Source organism: Charadrius vociferus, unplaced genomic scaffold (genome assembly GCF_000708025.1).
Source record: "Charadrius vociferus isolate BGI_N301 unplaced genomic scaffold, ASM70802v2 scaffold356, whole genome shotgun sequence".
Classification (NCBI taxonomy): Eukaryota; Metazoa; Chordata; class Aves; order Charadriiformes; family Charadriidae; genus Charadrius; species Charadrius vociferus.
The window spans coordinates 1,026,377-1,040,874 of NW_009648717.1; the positions used below are offsets into that span (position 1 = coordinate 1,026,377).

The window sequence follows — 14,498 nt, forward strand, 5'->3', positions numbered from 1 at the left end:
AGACAAGAGGAAAAACAAGCCCGTGATGAAGCAGTTCAGGTATAATATATCTGGAGTTGCAGGGGGACAATGAAATACGTATTACCTTTTCATTTTGGCTATGCAGTCTTTGTTGCTTTCTATCTTACCTCCTTTGCTTAACTTTAGAAAAGTGTATGTTTCTCCTTTATAATGTTTCAGCTGTAAGAGGGGGAAAGGTAAGTCTTCATGCTTGTCTAGCAGAGGTATTATAGATGCTGGGTAGATAACTCATGCCTGTCTTAAGCTTTTTTTTTTAAAAAAAAATAAAATTGTTACTCCATTATAAGAAAATCCTTATGGTTTGGTAACACTTAAAACCTTGAGAGAGGAAACAGAAAAATATCCCTTATCATATGCCTACTGTCATAATTACAATACTTTTTACAGGATCAGTGAAAACCACTCTTGGAATCGTGTTGTGGGTTGGTTTGGGGTTTTTTTTTCTGGTTTTGGCTTTTTTTTTTTTTTAATACAGCATGTCAATACTAAGTTTTCCCAGCCTCACACATCCACATTTTTGGCCCTGTTCTTTATGTTAGGATCTAAAACATAAGTTTTCTTCTTACGTTAACTCCTCCTTCCTCTCTATGCGTACCTCGGATCACCACAACTGTAGATCACCTGTGAATCCGGCTTCTGCCAGAGCTTAGTACTTGCCATTAGCAGCTGATTCTGCCTCCTTGTAGAAAAATGGGGCATGTTACTGACTTCAGTGGCCTAGAAGCCATTTTTGAGGCAGAAGATTCTCCAAAAGTGCTGGGTGCAACTCTTTTTGAGATACTATATTAGTAAAAGTTTCTGGATTTCCAGGGGTTGATTGCGTTATCAGTGAATAGTACCCGTCCAGATTGCTTAGGAAAAACCTGCTCTCAGTGATCCTGGTTTTTGTAGTTACTCATACTTCCTTATTCTAGAATGCATCTTTCCTGGAGTCCTTTTCTGGGATTCGGGGGTATATTTAACTCTTTCTTTTCTTTCCCATTTTTTTTAGTCCTTTCCTGGGCTGTGGAGGCACTAGGCCGTTCTTAAGCTGGTAGTTGAACTGCTCTGCAGACAGGCTTTCGGTACTAAATCCCTCTTATGAGCGCTGTCCTTAGCCTTTCTGCCCGACCAAGGATCAAGCTGATGCTTTCTGCTCTGCTTTTTCCATGCACAAGTTGCTTAACAGTTGAGCAAAGCCCTATATTTTGAGGTATGCTGTAGCTTCCCCTGCTGTCCTCTGTAGAACAACGTGCATTCCCCTCTCGGGGCAGCTTTTCCGGCATTGTTGTGGAGCTGGACCCACTCCCAGTAGAATAACTTTTAACAGTTAGTATAACTACAAACAAATAATTCCACTTCAGTGAACTGAAATGGATCATGAGAGTTCTGCCCTGTCAGTATGAGCTTAATTTGATGCAAAAAATTCCTCAAACACTGGAAGAATACAAAACTTCTAAACATAACTACTTTATGCAATGCTGTTACTGAAAATTTATGTAGGAAAGAATATGGTTACTGTGAAAGCCAGTTTTGGTTGTCCGTTACCAAGCTATATTGCCTGTGGAGATAAAAACAGTGCAGTTAACATCATATTCACTATTATAAAATGCATATTCACTACTATAAAGTGCATGAAACAAAAAATGTTCACTTATTTTTGTAGTTCTTTGTTTCTTGGATAAAGTATAAGGTTAATGTTTTCTGCTTTTAATATCTCTAAATTTTTGTAAAGCCAATATTTAAGAATGCAGGGCCCTCATCTAACAATCTAAAAATGTCCTGGAGTTTGTGGCAAGGAGTATATTTTAAAAATGTATTTAAATATCTATTTTTCATTTGTTCTGTCATACAAAACAGACTAATTTTTCAGTAAGATAAGGATTTGAAGAACACATTAAAAATCCATTTCTCCCCAGACTTTCAGCTAAACCAAATGATCACATTTCCTCTTAGTAAAACCCACCAACTTAATGTCTACTTATAAATGTCTAATTTGAATATGAGTTTTCAAACATGCTTTATTTTTTACATTTGTTGCTGGTAGAAGTATAGTCATTCTGTCAGAAAGGTTTATAATAACATGTATAGTTTCTAAATTAGCGAGAAAAAGGTAAAAATTGAGTAGTGAGAAACCATGTAGTTAGCGATAGCGCAAAATTTAATTGTCTGTTAATTATTTGTTTTGTAACATTCAGATAGTTTCAGAATCATAATTTAAGTATTAATATTCCATGGGAGATTTGTTATTTCTGCATTAACTGTATCCTGTAGGATGTTTAAAGTATTTTCAAATACTCTCATTAATGAACTAGTTTTATGAACTTCTATAGTGGATAGACTTTTTCAGGATGAGCAAAATATATGGCAAATTAATGCGTAGCTTAGTTCATACAACTGTGCTTTCAATGTATGTTCAAGCTTTTGAATATACTCATTTGCATATTTTTCCTTTATCTAATAAAAATGCAGTTTTGCTTCATCATGAAAGTAAGATAAAATTCTATAAGCAGATTTTAAAATACAGTTGCTGTTAATTCCTTTTTGTTTTTTCCTAAAAGAGAAGTTAGAATTTACTTTTCTATGTCTAGGAGCGCAAAAGAGCGCTAGAAGCAGAGCGGCAAGCCCGCGTTGAGGAGCTGCTGATGAAGAGGAAAGAACAAGAAGCGCGGATTGAACAGCAGAGGCAAGAGAAAGAAAAAGCGCGAGAAGATGCAGCACGGGAGAGGGCCAGGTAACTTTGCAATAACTCCGTTGGTTCCCTGCCCTTCACCGTTACCCTTTCCAGCAAACTGCCGCTTCTCTGTAACAACAGTGCCTTCTTAGCTCTTCAGGCTTAGTATTGTAAAAAGTAACATTAATAAATATTCTGGATGAATGGTTTGAAAGAAGAAATCAGATGAGTAATCATAAATTCTGTAATAGATTTTTGTATTCCTTAGATACATGCAGAATATAACATGCAAGGCTGTGTTTTATTATATTCATCTTAGTTTTATTGCTAACAAGACCTTTTAATAATTTGCCTTTTAAATATTTCAGCTTAGTTTTCAAGGGAAACGAGATTAATGTCCCTGTGTCCCCCATTTCCTCCGCTCTCCAGTAACTTTTGGACTTACTGGCATCAATTTGAGTTCACCCTTTTGTAGACACCAGAGATTACGTTTGTGAAGCACAAAGCCGGGAAATCAGGCTTCATTAATTCTACTGCATCTGAACGACGTGGTTTGTGGTTTTGCCCATAATCAAAAGTTCGTGAAGGGGTTTTCATACGGGCTCTTCTCTCTCTTTCTTTTGAGCCGAACATGAGGTGCAGGGAGAGTGAATGTTGGGTGGCATTGCGGTGTGTGAGAAAGGTTTACTTTCAAGTCTGATTCAGGAAAACTGCTTTCTGCTTATTGCTTAATTTGCCAAATTCTGTTTGTACTTGCCTCCTATTGTTCCCTCTGTCCCTGCCGTCCCACGGCATTCCATAAAACCTAAATAGAAGTTACATTTTTTCCTGTGACATGAAGTGTTCACTAATGGTTCTTTAAACACTTTTATTATCACAGCTTGTTTTCTTCAAAGTTGTCATGAAGAGGTTTGGTTTTTTTCCTCCAAGTAAAATATTCAGAAACTCATTGATCACCTTCTTTCATCTTCCAAAGTCAGGAGTAGTTCTAGCTTGACATCATAAAGAGATTCAACTCTTAATTAGATATTTAATGAATTGTGGATAGGATCTATGGCCTTGCCCAGGACTTCATGGGCCTTTCCTCAATATATTGAGCCAAAGTCACAATGGGATTGAGTCAGTTGGAGGGGATCCTTCAGTGGCTTAGTCTCATTCACAGGCACTAGAGGAAGATTAGGGAGAATTTTTGTTATGCTGTTTTGGGGAGATGGACACTGCATGTGTGAGGCTTCTGCATCTTTCTGAAATTTGAGGAAATGCTCACAGTAAGCAAATGGGATATAATTGCTGTTGACATTTTTGGCTTCTGAGGTCTTCTACGGTTAGAACTTCTCTGAAGGCTCAGGGCATGTAATTCTTTGCTCTTTTTGTTTAATCAATTTTAATTCTGCCGCTTTCCTTTGTTAAAGAACAGCATTTTCCATTTGCCTTCTCTTAGTACTGTGTTTCAGCGAATTTCCTCTCTGTTTTCTACTATAGCACTCAGTTTTCGAGTGCTTTGTACTTGATATTGCAGTCCCGTGCTTGCATTTGTTTTTCTTTGCCAGATGCTGATTATACAAGAGAGATTTTTTCCTCTTTTTTTTTTTTTTTTTATAATTTTGGGGGAAAGAGTAGGAAAGAATGTACGTGTGGTACCCTACAATCGGGTGATTCTGATATGTCAGAATGACCTCAGAGTCATTGCATCTCCTTAATAACAGTTCTGAGGTTTCTTTAACATAATAGAGTTAGAATAGGATTCAAAGTGTCCTGGTTTAGAAGTTCAGGGAGAGATGAGCTTGACAGGAACCTGACTGTGCTGTTCCTTCCATCTTGGACTTCGGCGTGTTTTGGTGGAACCTCGGGGTATTATTTGGTGTTTTGTTTTGTTGTTTGTTTTTTTCCCTGTTGCTAGGATTTGACTCTTATCCTGAAGATTTAATACTTGCTGGAATGAGTAATTTTTGGAATATCTGCTTAAAGTTTGTTCAGTATAAGCTTTACCATGTGCATCTGGTGGTGATTAAAGCATCTGTATGAAAGCAATAGTGTACTTAAAACTGACTTTAAAAGCCCCTCTGCCCTTATGGTACATTAACTTGATTCCAGTAAGGTTTTAGATGTAATTTCAGAGTATTTTATATTCCAAAGAGTTGAAATCCATAATATGGAAAATTTTGTTCCTGTCAATAGAAATCATAAAACTGTATAATGTAGCCTACTCATGTAAAAAGCGTGCTTTTCAGAAAGGCTTGTACAGGCATAATGTTGATGCTCTGTAAATTGAAGCTTTAGAATTTTGTTTCAAATATTATTAATCCAAAGTATGCAATGATATTAATTTGTCATAGTTTGTAGGATTAAACAAATATGTAAAAATGCATACTGAAGGAAATGGCTAAAATCTGTGATTTGTTTCAGCTCGTGGTGTGAGTCAGGAGCTCTTTAAAATAAAAACAAAGACTGCAGTTCAGTCTTTCTTTATATACCTCAGGGGAGATAGCACATAAACTACCTAATGCTTCTCATCCATCATCTCTTCCTCACCCCCCCTCCACGCCCATGATGACTGGAAGAGTTCACTTATACTTTCTGAAAGAACAATTGTGTGTAGTGTTTATCGTTAGACGTGCTTCCTCCCCTGACTTCTTTCCTATCTGCTTTTATCTTTTCTGTGTCTTTTGGTTTAAAATGTTACTTTATCTGAGCCTTCTACTTTTACTGAAATGACTTTGTTTTTTTCTATGAGTTATCTGTTTAAAAAACCCAAACAAACAGAAATTCACACAAACCAGAAACTACTGTAGTTTGGGTAATATTCTTTGTTACCCTTTCTAGTGTTGTCACTCCAACTACTTTAATTATAGAATACCTTTTTAAAAGATGGCTAATGGCTTTGAATGACTTCTTCATTGCTCAGTTTTACTCAAAACTTTTGGTACTTCTTTTGGCCTCTCACAGCTGCCAGAATTCCAGGAGATTCTAGGAGAAGTGTTTTGCTCCCATCCCAACTCTTGTTGTACAAACCGTATGAGTAGCTGACTTTTTTCCTTTTCAGGGTTTAATAGCTCCCATGGCTTACTGATCACTAGCAAGTTGTTCTTTATGAAACTGTTATCTACAGGTTGCTGCTTAATAGTTATAGTAAGAGATCAAGCTATACCTCCTGTTCTTTTCTCAGACAGAAAAAAATAATCTTAATCTCTTCAATAGGGTGATGCTTAGGGCATTCACAGGCTCTTACCAATATCCACATGCGTGACAGCTGTGCTTTGGCACTTTGCTGGGGAGGGGAAGGAGAGTGGCTAAAAGTGAAGACGACAACTGAAGTTTGAGGTGTGATTCAGTTTTTGGAAACAGGATGTAGGGCAGATAGGTTCAGTGAGCAAAATAGTCCTGGCTGCAGTTACATACAGAACGTGACAGTAAGGTAAATGCCTAATCTTTTGCTATCCTTTGGTATCTTGAACATTTAGACTTGCAATATTCTAGAGCATCACTTTGTCACTCATCATTTGATGTAGTCAAAGTTTTATCTATAAGTTTCTATATTCAAACTTCCACTGACTATCATTTTTATTAAACACATTGCCCTCATTGCTGGATGGTTTTTCTTCAATTTGCCATTGTCCTCCTGTCCCTGTACTCCTCCTCTCTTCAAATGTCAGCCTTTATTAAATCATTGAAATTAAAGCATCTGTATTCTCCGTTAACTAAGTTGCTTTTTGTTGTCTGTCTTTTCTGCTGAGCCATCTTCAGCTTCATTTTTTGGGGTGTTCTCCATTTCAAACATAAATTCATCATTATGCACGCTTTGCATGATTACAAGTTTTCCCTATATTTATTATCCTCTGGTTAGAGATCGAGAAGAGAGGTTGGCAGCTCTTACTGCAGCACAACAAGAAGCCATGGAAGAACTACAGAAGAAGATTCAACTGAAGGTATGAAAGGATACTTTAGTTGAAAAATATGTCAACAATATAGAATGTCTGCAAAATTATTTTCTGTATATATGTTTTATTTGGTGAAGATGTTACAGTGCACCGTATAGCATCCTGAATTACACAACTTTACAGGAGGTTTTATTTAGACTTTTGCATTAAGAAGAGGACCTTGCTGTATAATGTATGCTGTGTAGTTTGGAAAGAACAGGTCTGAGCTCTATGGAATTCATTCATTTCCAAGCTTTGAACATGAGAACAAATAAACCTGTACCTTCCAAGAGAAGTCAAAGTAATTTTGAATTAAATTGTAAGGAAAAGCAATATATAAAAACCTCTCACACTGGTTTGTGAAGGCAGTTCACCAAACAGTCACATGAGGTGCTATCTAAAGGTATTGAAATTGATGCCGTCAAGTGTGGCATGCTATTTCATAAAACAGGCATAAGGATCGAGCCCCTTGTAGTTCACCCGTCCAGCTGAATTGACTGTCCAATGGAGAACCAAGGTATTAGAAGTTTTGAAGACATATCCACTATTTTTCAAGAGGTGTAAAGACTTCTAAAATGATAAATTGCATTTTTAAGGTTCTGAGGTGGAACTATATATTAAAGTTTCAATTAATGATAAATTACATAAATTTTTATTCTAGGATGGTTTATGTATATATAGAAATAATTTTTCATTTCGGTGTTATTCTTTGCTCTGATCCCAGCTTGAAGCACCATGGCTACATTTACTTGTACTGTAAAATGCAGTTTTGTTATTCAATACAGGCTCATACCCCAGCCTCTGATTTTAAATAATAGTTAAGAGTTTGTTCCGTTCTCACGAGGGTTAGGTATGAAAACCCTCTGAAAGAATCCAGTGAAGTGTGCCTGCTACTGCAGATAAATAACAAGTAATTTATTTTACTTTATTTGTACTTCATGATTTCATATCTGTCGGGGGAAAACAGCACTACATAACTTTCAATTCTACAAATATGTAACTTGAACTTGTATTTTGTACTAGAGTGCTTCATTAAGAACAAAACCAGAACTGAGATGTTAAATGTAACAAAAAGATATACAGAATGATTTGCAACAGATTATTAATTGATAATCACTATAAAACAAAAACAGTGCTGAATGATTTTTAAGTCATAGTAAAATGTTAAAATGTGTGTGATGCGTGGTGGCTTTTAACACCTTTCAGAAATAAAAAATAGTTTCAATTTAACAGTAGTTCATTCTGACTGTACAATATTTGTTAATTCCCAATATTTCTTTGCGCAGTTTAATTCCATTTGCTGTAATTCAATGTGTTTCTTCTTTGTTGCTTTGATTATTTTCCATTCAGCATGATGAAAGTATTAGAAGGCACATGGAACAAATTGAACAAAGAAAAGAGAAAGCAGCTGAATTAAGTAGTGGAAGACATGCTAATACTGATTATGCACCAAAACTTACACCATACGAACGAAAAAAACAGTGCTCATTATGCAATGTAATGGTAAGTTGGATAGAGGGGAATACTGTCAGAATTGCAAGGCCAACCTAAGCCTTGAAGCTACAAATTGTGCTTCATTCATAGATGAGAGTACTGCGTATCTACTGTGTCCCCGCTCTGCTCTCGTAAAGCGCACCTTATTTTGGAGTCTTCTGTCTGTGAATCACATTGAAGTTCAGTGAAGGTTACTAGACGCAGAGAAACCAAACCGAGCTCAAGAAGTTCTTGAACTGAGTTTGCTGGGAGGCTTAAAAGTGTTGAAGGGGACAATCAGTGCTCGCTTTCTCTGTACTTTTACTTTTCCTTAGGTATCTTATTTTTTGGTCCCTGTTAGACACCAAGTACTTTGCTAGGCAGACCTCTGATCTCAACAGGGCGTCTCTTCTTGTTTCCACTGTTCCATGTGTCTCAGGAATGGTGGAGAAGAGGAAGCCATACAGTCACGGCATTGGAAGAAGGGAGATCTGTTCTTGTTGATAACTCGTTTTACTCGTTTACATAGACTATGCGTTATTGAATAAAGCCTTGTGTCCTGCTAAGCATTCTTTCTCTTGAATTGCTGAATTAAACGAGATTGCAAGGGATCACTTCAGGCAGTGCTGGAACAGAAACTCAGGATCAGCAGAATGGAGTCTTGTATGTTCACTGATCACACATTTCAGAATGGAAGTCCAGTATATGAATTTAGATTGCAGTCAAAATGAGATGAAGATTATTTTTTAATCTCTCAATTATTTGCTAGCCAGCAGTATAATATCCAATTTACTCTTAAGTCGTGCATAAAAGATGTTTATGTAAATTGCATTGAGGAATAAAGTATTGTGCTTGAAAGTCTGAACATACCTCTGACAAACTGGCATATATTACGTTATATTTAAACTATTATTGATAGATTATGGAATTATCGAGGAAAAGAATGACTGAAGTCATTGTCATTACAGATTTCATCAGAGGTATACCTTTTTAGCCACATTAAAGGGAAAAAACACCAACAAGCTGTGCGAGAAAACAGTAGTATACAAGGACGAGAGCTTTCAGATGAAGAAGTGGTAAGTTTTCGAATGTTTTTTTTTCTATGTTACTTCTAGTTTTAAATGCCATTGAGCTGAGCAGCCTAAGAAAGTCGAAAATTCTTATAAAGGAATTGAACAAGAATATTGTGTTAGCATGGAAATAGTAGTGCTTTCTTGAATATAGGCTACTAATGAAAAGGAACAAAAGAAACGGTGGATTCAAATATTTCAGAAAATTGCTATTTGAAATAGAAGGTGTATAAAACATGACTAATTGCTTTTCTATTAATCCAGAGACATTTTTCATCTCACTATATTTACCTCTTAATCATAAAAATCTGACGTGTTGCAGGTGTCTGCATTTTGCTTTACTTTTTTATTTTTGTTCCTTCCTTTTGCTTAAAATATCTTAGACATTTTTTAGGTTATCAGATGTACTATTCTATGCATCAAGGTCAATAATGCTGAAAATTGTAGTGCTAAATTACTTTAAAATGTCAGATTAGAAACACTTTGCAAGTATTAGCATTGCTAGAAAGAACAATAATTAGTTTTTCAGTAGCTTCTTTAGAAGAATTGGCACTTAGGGTGATTTTGAGGAAGCATTGAGAACATTTTATACTAAATCAAGAAACTATGCCATTTCAAAGACTTCTGAATGGTTGTCTGATTTAATTTCTCATTGCTGCTGCCTGAATTGAAGTACAGTATTTAAGTCAAGGCCTTTTCTACGAGACAAATGGAAACAGTCGACTTTGAGTTCTGTCTTATCCAAAAAATTTTTGAGTACCGGTGCATTATTCCTGTCAGATACTAGGAAGAAATGTGGTACAAGCTGATTCTCCAGAGCTGATTCAGATTTAACTTCGTTGTGTTCAGAAATCTCTTTCCAGCCAAGCTGGTTCAAATGATACTGCTCAGTAATGCTAATTTTTGGCTGTCTCCTCCTTTCCTTTGCAATTCTTGTTAGTATTTTTCTTTGTTGAAATCTCCTCTTTGTTTACAGCTTCTTATATCCAGTAGCAACATCTTTTCTTCTCCTTTTTAAAAAGCTTTGGAGAGTTAAGTCTCCAAGGCACTGAAATCCAGAGAGGTGGTTATCACTAGAAAAACAGAAAAAGATAGTAATCTGGAGGAATACAGTTTTGCTGAGTTGCAGTTTGCCTACCTCTTCCTAACTGTAACAAAAGTACATAAACTATCTTTTCAGTTTCTTTTTTCCTCTTTTACAGTGGTTAGTGGGAGTTCTGTGGGTTTGGATTTGGTTTTAGATGCTGGGTTTACCTAATTGGCTGTATGGGAGAAGGCTTCGTACCGCATCTGTTTTCCTAGAAATATAAGATGTGAAATTTCAATGAATCTTTCATGTTGGTACAAGCACCAAAGTGTGAGCAATCTGTAATACTGAAATTTTCTTGTATCTATCTACCCTTTGCTTGTATCTGCCTCACCACTGATCATTGAACTGTGGCTCTTGCTGGGCAGCTGTCTTAGATGAATATGTAGGAACCAGTGAACTGGATTTCCTTTTGACTGGGTGGCATACGCTGTTCACAACATCTAATTTGATAGCTTAACAATTCCAGCTTCCAGAAAAAGGGATCGCCTTAAAACAGCTGCATTTGTGCCCAGTTGGTGAAAAAGAAGTTCCACTAGAGGGCACAGATATCTTGATTTTTGTGGTGTCCAACATCATATGCTTAAATCCAGTGTTTTTCAGCAAAACATTTCGATGTGAACTTAAGATGAAGATTAAGGTTAAGTGTATGGGATTTCTTGAATGTGTACTTAGTGCGGGAGCAAAAGGAGAGACTATTTTTAACTGAATGAAGAGCTTGATGATTACAATAGCAGATTGAAATATCCTTAATCAAGATGGTGCGTAGTATTTGGCATACTGGCAACATATGGGTACTTCCATTGTTAGATATGTAAAATATTATTTATCGCTACAGTTTAATGAGTCCAAATATCCAATTCTGATGTAATCTGAAATTTTCTTGGCCTGAGGCCCTCTCTGGTTTTCTTTTTTCACAGAGCAGTAATAAGATATACATGCTAGAGATATGGTCACTGTAAAGTAGAAAAGCAATTTCATTTATCAGAGAAATCTGCTTTGTGTACCACTTTATTCAGCATGCATAGTTAATGCCAAACTTTGCATCCCTCACGACTAAAGCATTCAGTAACTTTAAGTTTTGAAATACTTAAGAAAAAATTTCCCAAGTATTATACAGAAGTAAAACTGTATTCCAGGGAAGCATGATAGTATTCATAGTTACTTATTCATCACTGTTTTCAATTTTTTAGTCAGTGAAGGTATCTGTAGTGAGAACACACTTGTACTACTTAAAGTTATTACTTGTCATCTGTGATGTCTTCAGATTATATACATCTTGTCTGTGACCCTTCTTCTTTGACATAAAAGATTTTATTTATATCACCTTTGACCTAATAAAATTTCACCTTTAACCTTATGCACTTGACACCTCAGATAACTTACTCTTGATCTTTGACTCATTTTGTGTTAAGCCTGTTAAGTAAAATAGGTAGCTGCCTAGAAAGAAGGCTTTTTTTTAATTGTAATCAGACCATAGCATTTCTTTATTATTACTTGAGAAATCACAGAAGGACTTGAAATATGTTTGTTTTGACCATACCAGTACCACAGAAGGTAAAAATTTAAGTATCTTCTTAAGACTTTGGAAACTAATTTATCTAAGTGTTTGTATAAAACATCTTCGTACAGTAGGGATTTTTGTGGGTTGATTTGACTGTAAGCAAAAAGTTAAAAGCTGTATCGAATGATCATTGGCACTAATTTCTCTGGGCCAGGTGGATGCTAGTCGTTGATCTTGCCAGATTTAAAAAGAAACAATTATATTCTAGGTTTTTCCCTTTAGTGTAGCATCTATAGGTTCTGTAATTGTACAAATGTTTTCAGAGATAGAAGTAGTCTTTGTGTTGGAGCAGTTTTCCACTTCTGTTTTGCAAAAGCTGATAGCTAGTATTAAATTTTTAATCAATAAGGTACCTTGTACCCGTGATAATTTTGGTGAAACTTACAAAGAAAATAATTTCGTTCTGAATGAGGATACCAAAATGAAAAAAATATGAAGTTACTTCTAAGATTGTATGACAGCTTCATTTCACCTCTGCTTTTTTGGGTTTTCTTCATTTGAGTATTTATTAGTCTCCACCTGAAAAGGATGTAGGTTTCTCTTACAGCACAAATCTATTGACTTCGAAACAGCGGCTATATGAAAGCAATTTAAGTTCTGTTCACGTTTCTTACTTCCCTTTTAAGTTTTCTTTTGTCCAGTCTCTTATAAATACATTAATTCATGTAGATGGCAAAACACTTTCAGCAAGGTAGGCTTCAGGCTAAAAGTTGCCTTTCCTTCATTATATTTCTGAAACTTGCAGTGCCATCGCTGTCCCACACCATTTCACCATTAGCTTCAGTGCAGTAACAGTATTCTGTCTACGTTTTCTCTCTCTGCATAAATGCATGTCGTCTTCCATCCAACTTACTGCTTCACCTTCTTTTACATTGCTGTTTTCGGTGCTATTGATTTCCTGTCCCCTGCCTTAATATTCATATTACTTGCAGTTCAGCAAAAGATGTAAACAGTGTATGCAATTTACTTTCATTGACTTCAATGGAATCAATTAGGATGTTTGAAGTTCTGCCTAATTGTTTTGCTGACTCGGAGCCTGTGTGACACAAAGGGCTTTTGACACAAAGGCCATCACTGAAGAGGTGCCTGCTGAAAGCCGTGGGACAGCACAGGGTGACTTCATTAGACGGAGGAGTCTCTGCCAGGGCCTTGTAGATGCTTGCTTCCACCTGTAGCTCCTAGATTATTTATTCATTTTTATGCCCCTCTCCTTTCCCTTCTTTCCTTGCCTTTCTTGTCTATCCTAAGTTGCTCTGAGAAATACCCTTATAGCTTGCTTCCTTTGAACCGTTGTCCTATCTTTTGTCTCTATCTCCTGTCATTTAAATACCATGGTTTAAGGGCACTTTTAGAGTATAAATCACATAATTCCGTGCAGTCTATGGATGTTTCTAATAAGTGAAAAGTACTTCTAAAAAGCACATGAAATAGATAACTTGGCAGGGGGCCGGTTAATTTATATAAGGTGCATGCTAGAATTTTATGTGTTTCAAAGCAGGATGGAGGAATATTAATGAAACTTTGTTTGCGTATGTGAAAAATGTGCTCTTTTTTGTCAGGGAGGAAAACTTAACTCTACTGTCACGATATAAGTGAAACAAAGACCTACTTCAAGGCGTATTTAGATCGAATGAAAATATAATCCCATGATGGAGCAAAGAGATTGTTGTTGTCTGAAGATTGACAGCGTTAAAATGTGCGGATTTATAGAAAGACACGGTTGGCTGAGCCCACCCACATTCCTTTTAAAAAAAAAAAACCCAGCTCCTCGGTGACTAAAGCTGACTCTGTAACGTGGGTTGTCAAGTTGGCTGGGGCTGCAGCGCAGCCTTTTCTGGCGTAGGTCTGTCGAGATTGTAGCGGGGTCTGATTTACAGCGTGCCGAGCTGTGCTGGCACGCTCCCCTGGTACAGACACTCCTGCTCTGGCAGGACGGCGCGGTTGCCAGGATGTGGTGAGAGGCTGCCTGGGAAAGCCGAGCTGCGCTGGTACGAGCCCTGTTCCAGCCATGGAAGGTTTATAGCTAGCACAACACACAGGCAAAGCTGATGTTCGTAGGAGTTTGAATTTCTAAAAGCTTTTCAGGGGCGAGGGGTTGTTTTTCTTGAAGAAACCGAGCTGTTTGCTCAAAGTTGCGTGCTGCTGCCATTATTTCTTACAGAGGAAATTACTGAGGGAAAGATGTGGGAATGTTTTCATGCCTGACCTTTCCTCTCTTTCTTCTGTATTTACAGGGAGCTCTCTTGTCCAGAGACATTTATTCACTATGTTTTTATTAAAATTAAATTATATATAATTATTCTTTTATTGGTTCAGCCTTAGCAGTATTGGGAAAAATGGGTTTTGTTTTCCTTTTTGAATCGGAGTGTGTTCAAGTTCTTTTATTTAAGTGAAGAATACCAACCTGTGAACTCCTTTTGTCACCTAGCTAAAAGATATGATTAAGCAAAATGGAAAATAGTAACACTAAAGATTAATGATTTTTTCATTTGATCTAATAGAGGAGTTTGAGGTATTTATACCTGTGAGTATGTGATCTGCTGAAAGTAGTTATGCAAGATCAATAGTTCTCTTTTTTCTTGTTGAACATTCACGAGTGGTGTGTGTGGTACATGTCTACTTGTATTGTGTTGCCAAGTGTGTTTTTAGCCATCTCTATTCTGATTTTCACTCTTAAGTAATGAGAGTCCTTAGCATTCAGTTTTGAGGTCTT

The 14,498-nt window shown here is 36.6% G+C and overlaps 1 protein-coding gene across 1 annotated transcript in view; it reads left to right on the forward strand.

Moving 5' to 3' along the window:
• The window catches only part of SCAPER (S-phase cyclin A-associated protein in the ER), a 162,202-nt gene that overhangs the window by 49,638 nt on the left and 98,066 nt on the right, over window positions 1–14,498 (forward strand). Inside the window, exons 15-19 of the mRNA XM_009886675.1 lie at window positions 1–39; window positions 2,592–2,734; window positions 6,519–6,600; window positions 7,942–8,094; window positions 9,033–9,140. The exon at window positions 1–39 is cut by the window's left edge and continues 123 nt beyond it. Coding sequence (XP_009884977.1) covers window positions 1–39; window positions 2,592–2,734; window positions 6,519–6,600; window positions 7,942–8,094; window positions 9,033–9,140 — 525 coding nt within the window. The remainder of the gene's footprint in view (window positions 40–2,591; window positions 2,735–6,518; window positions 6,601–7,941; window positions 8,095–9,032; window positions 9,141–14,498) is intronic.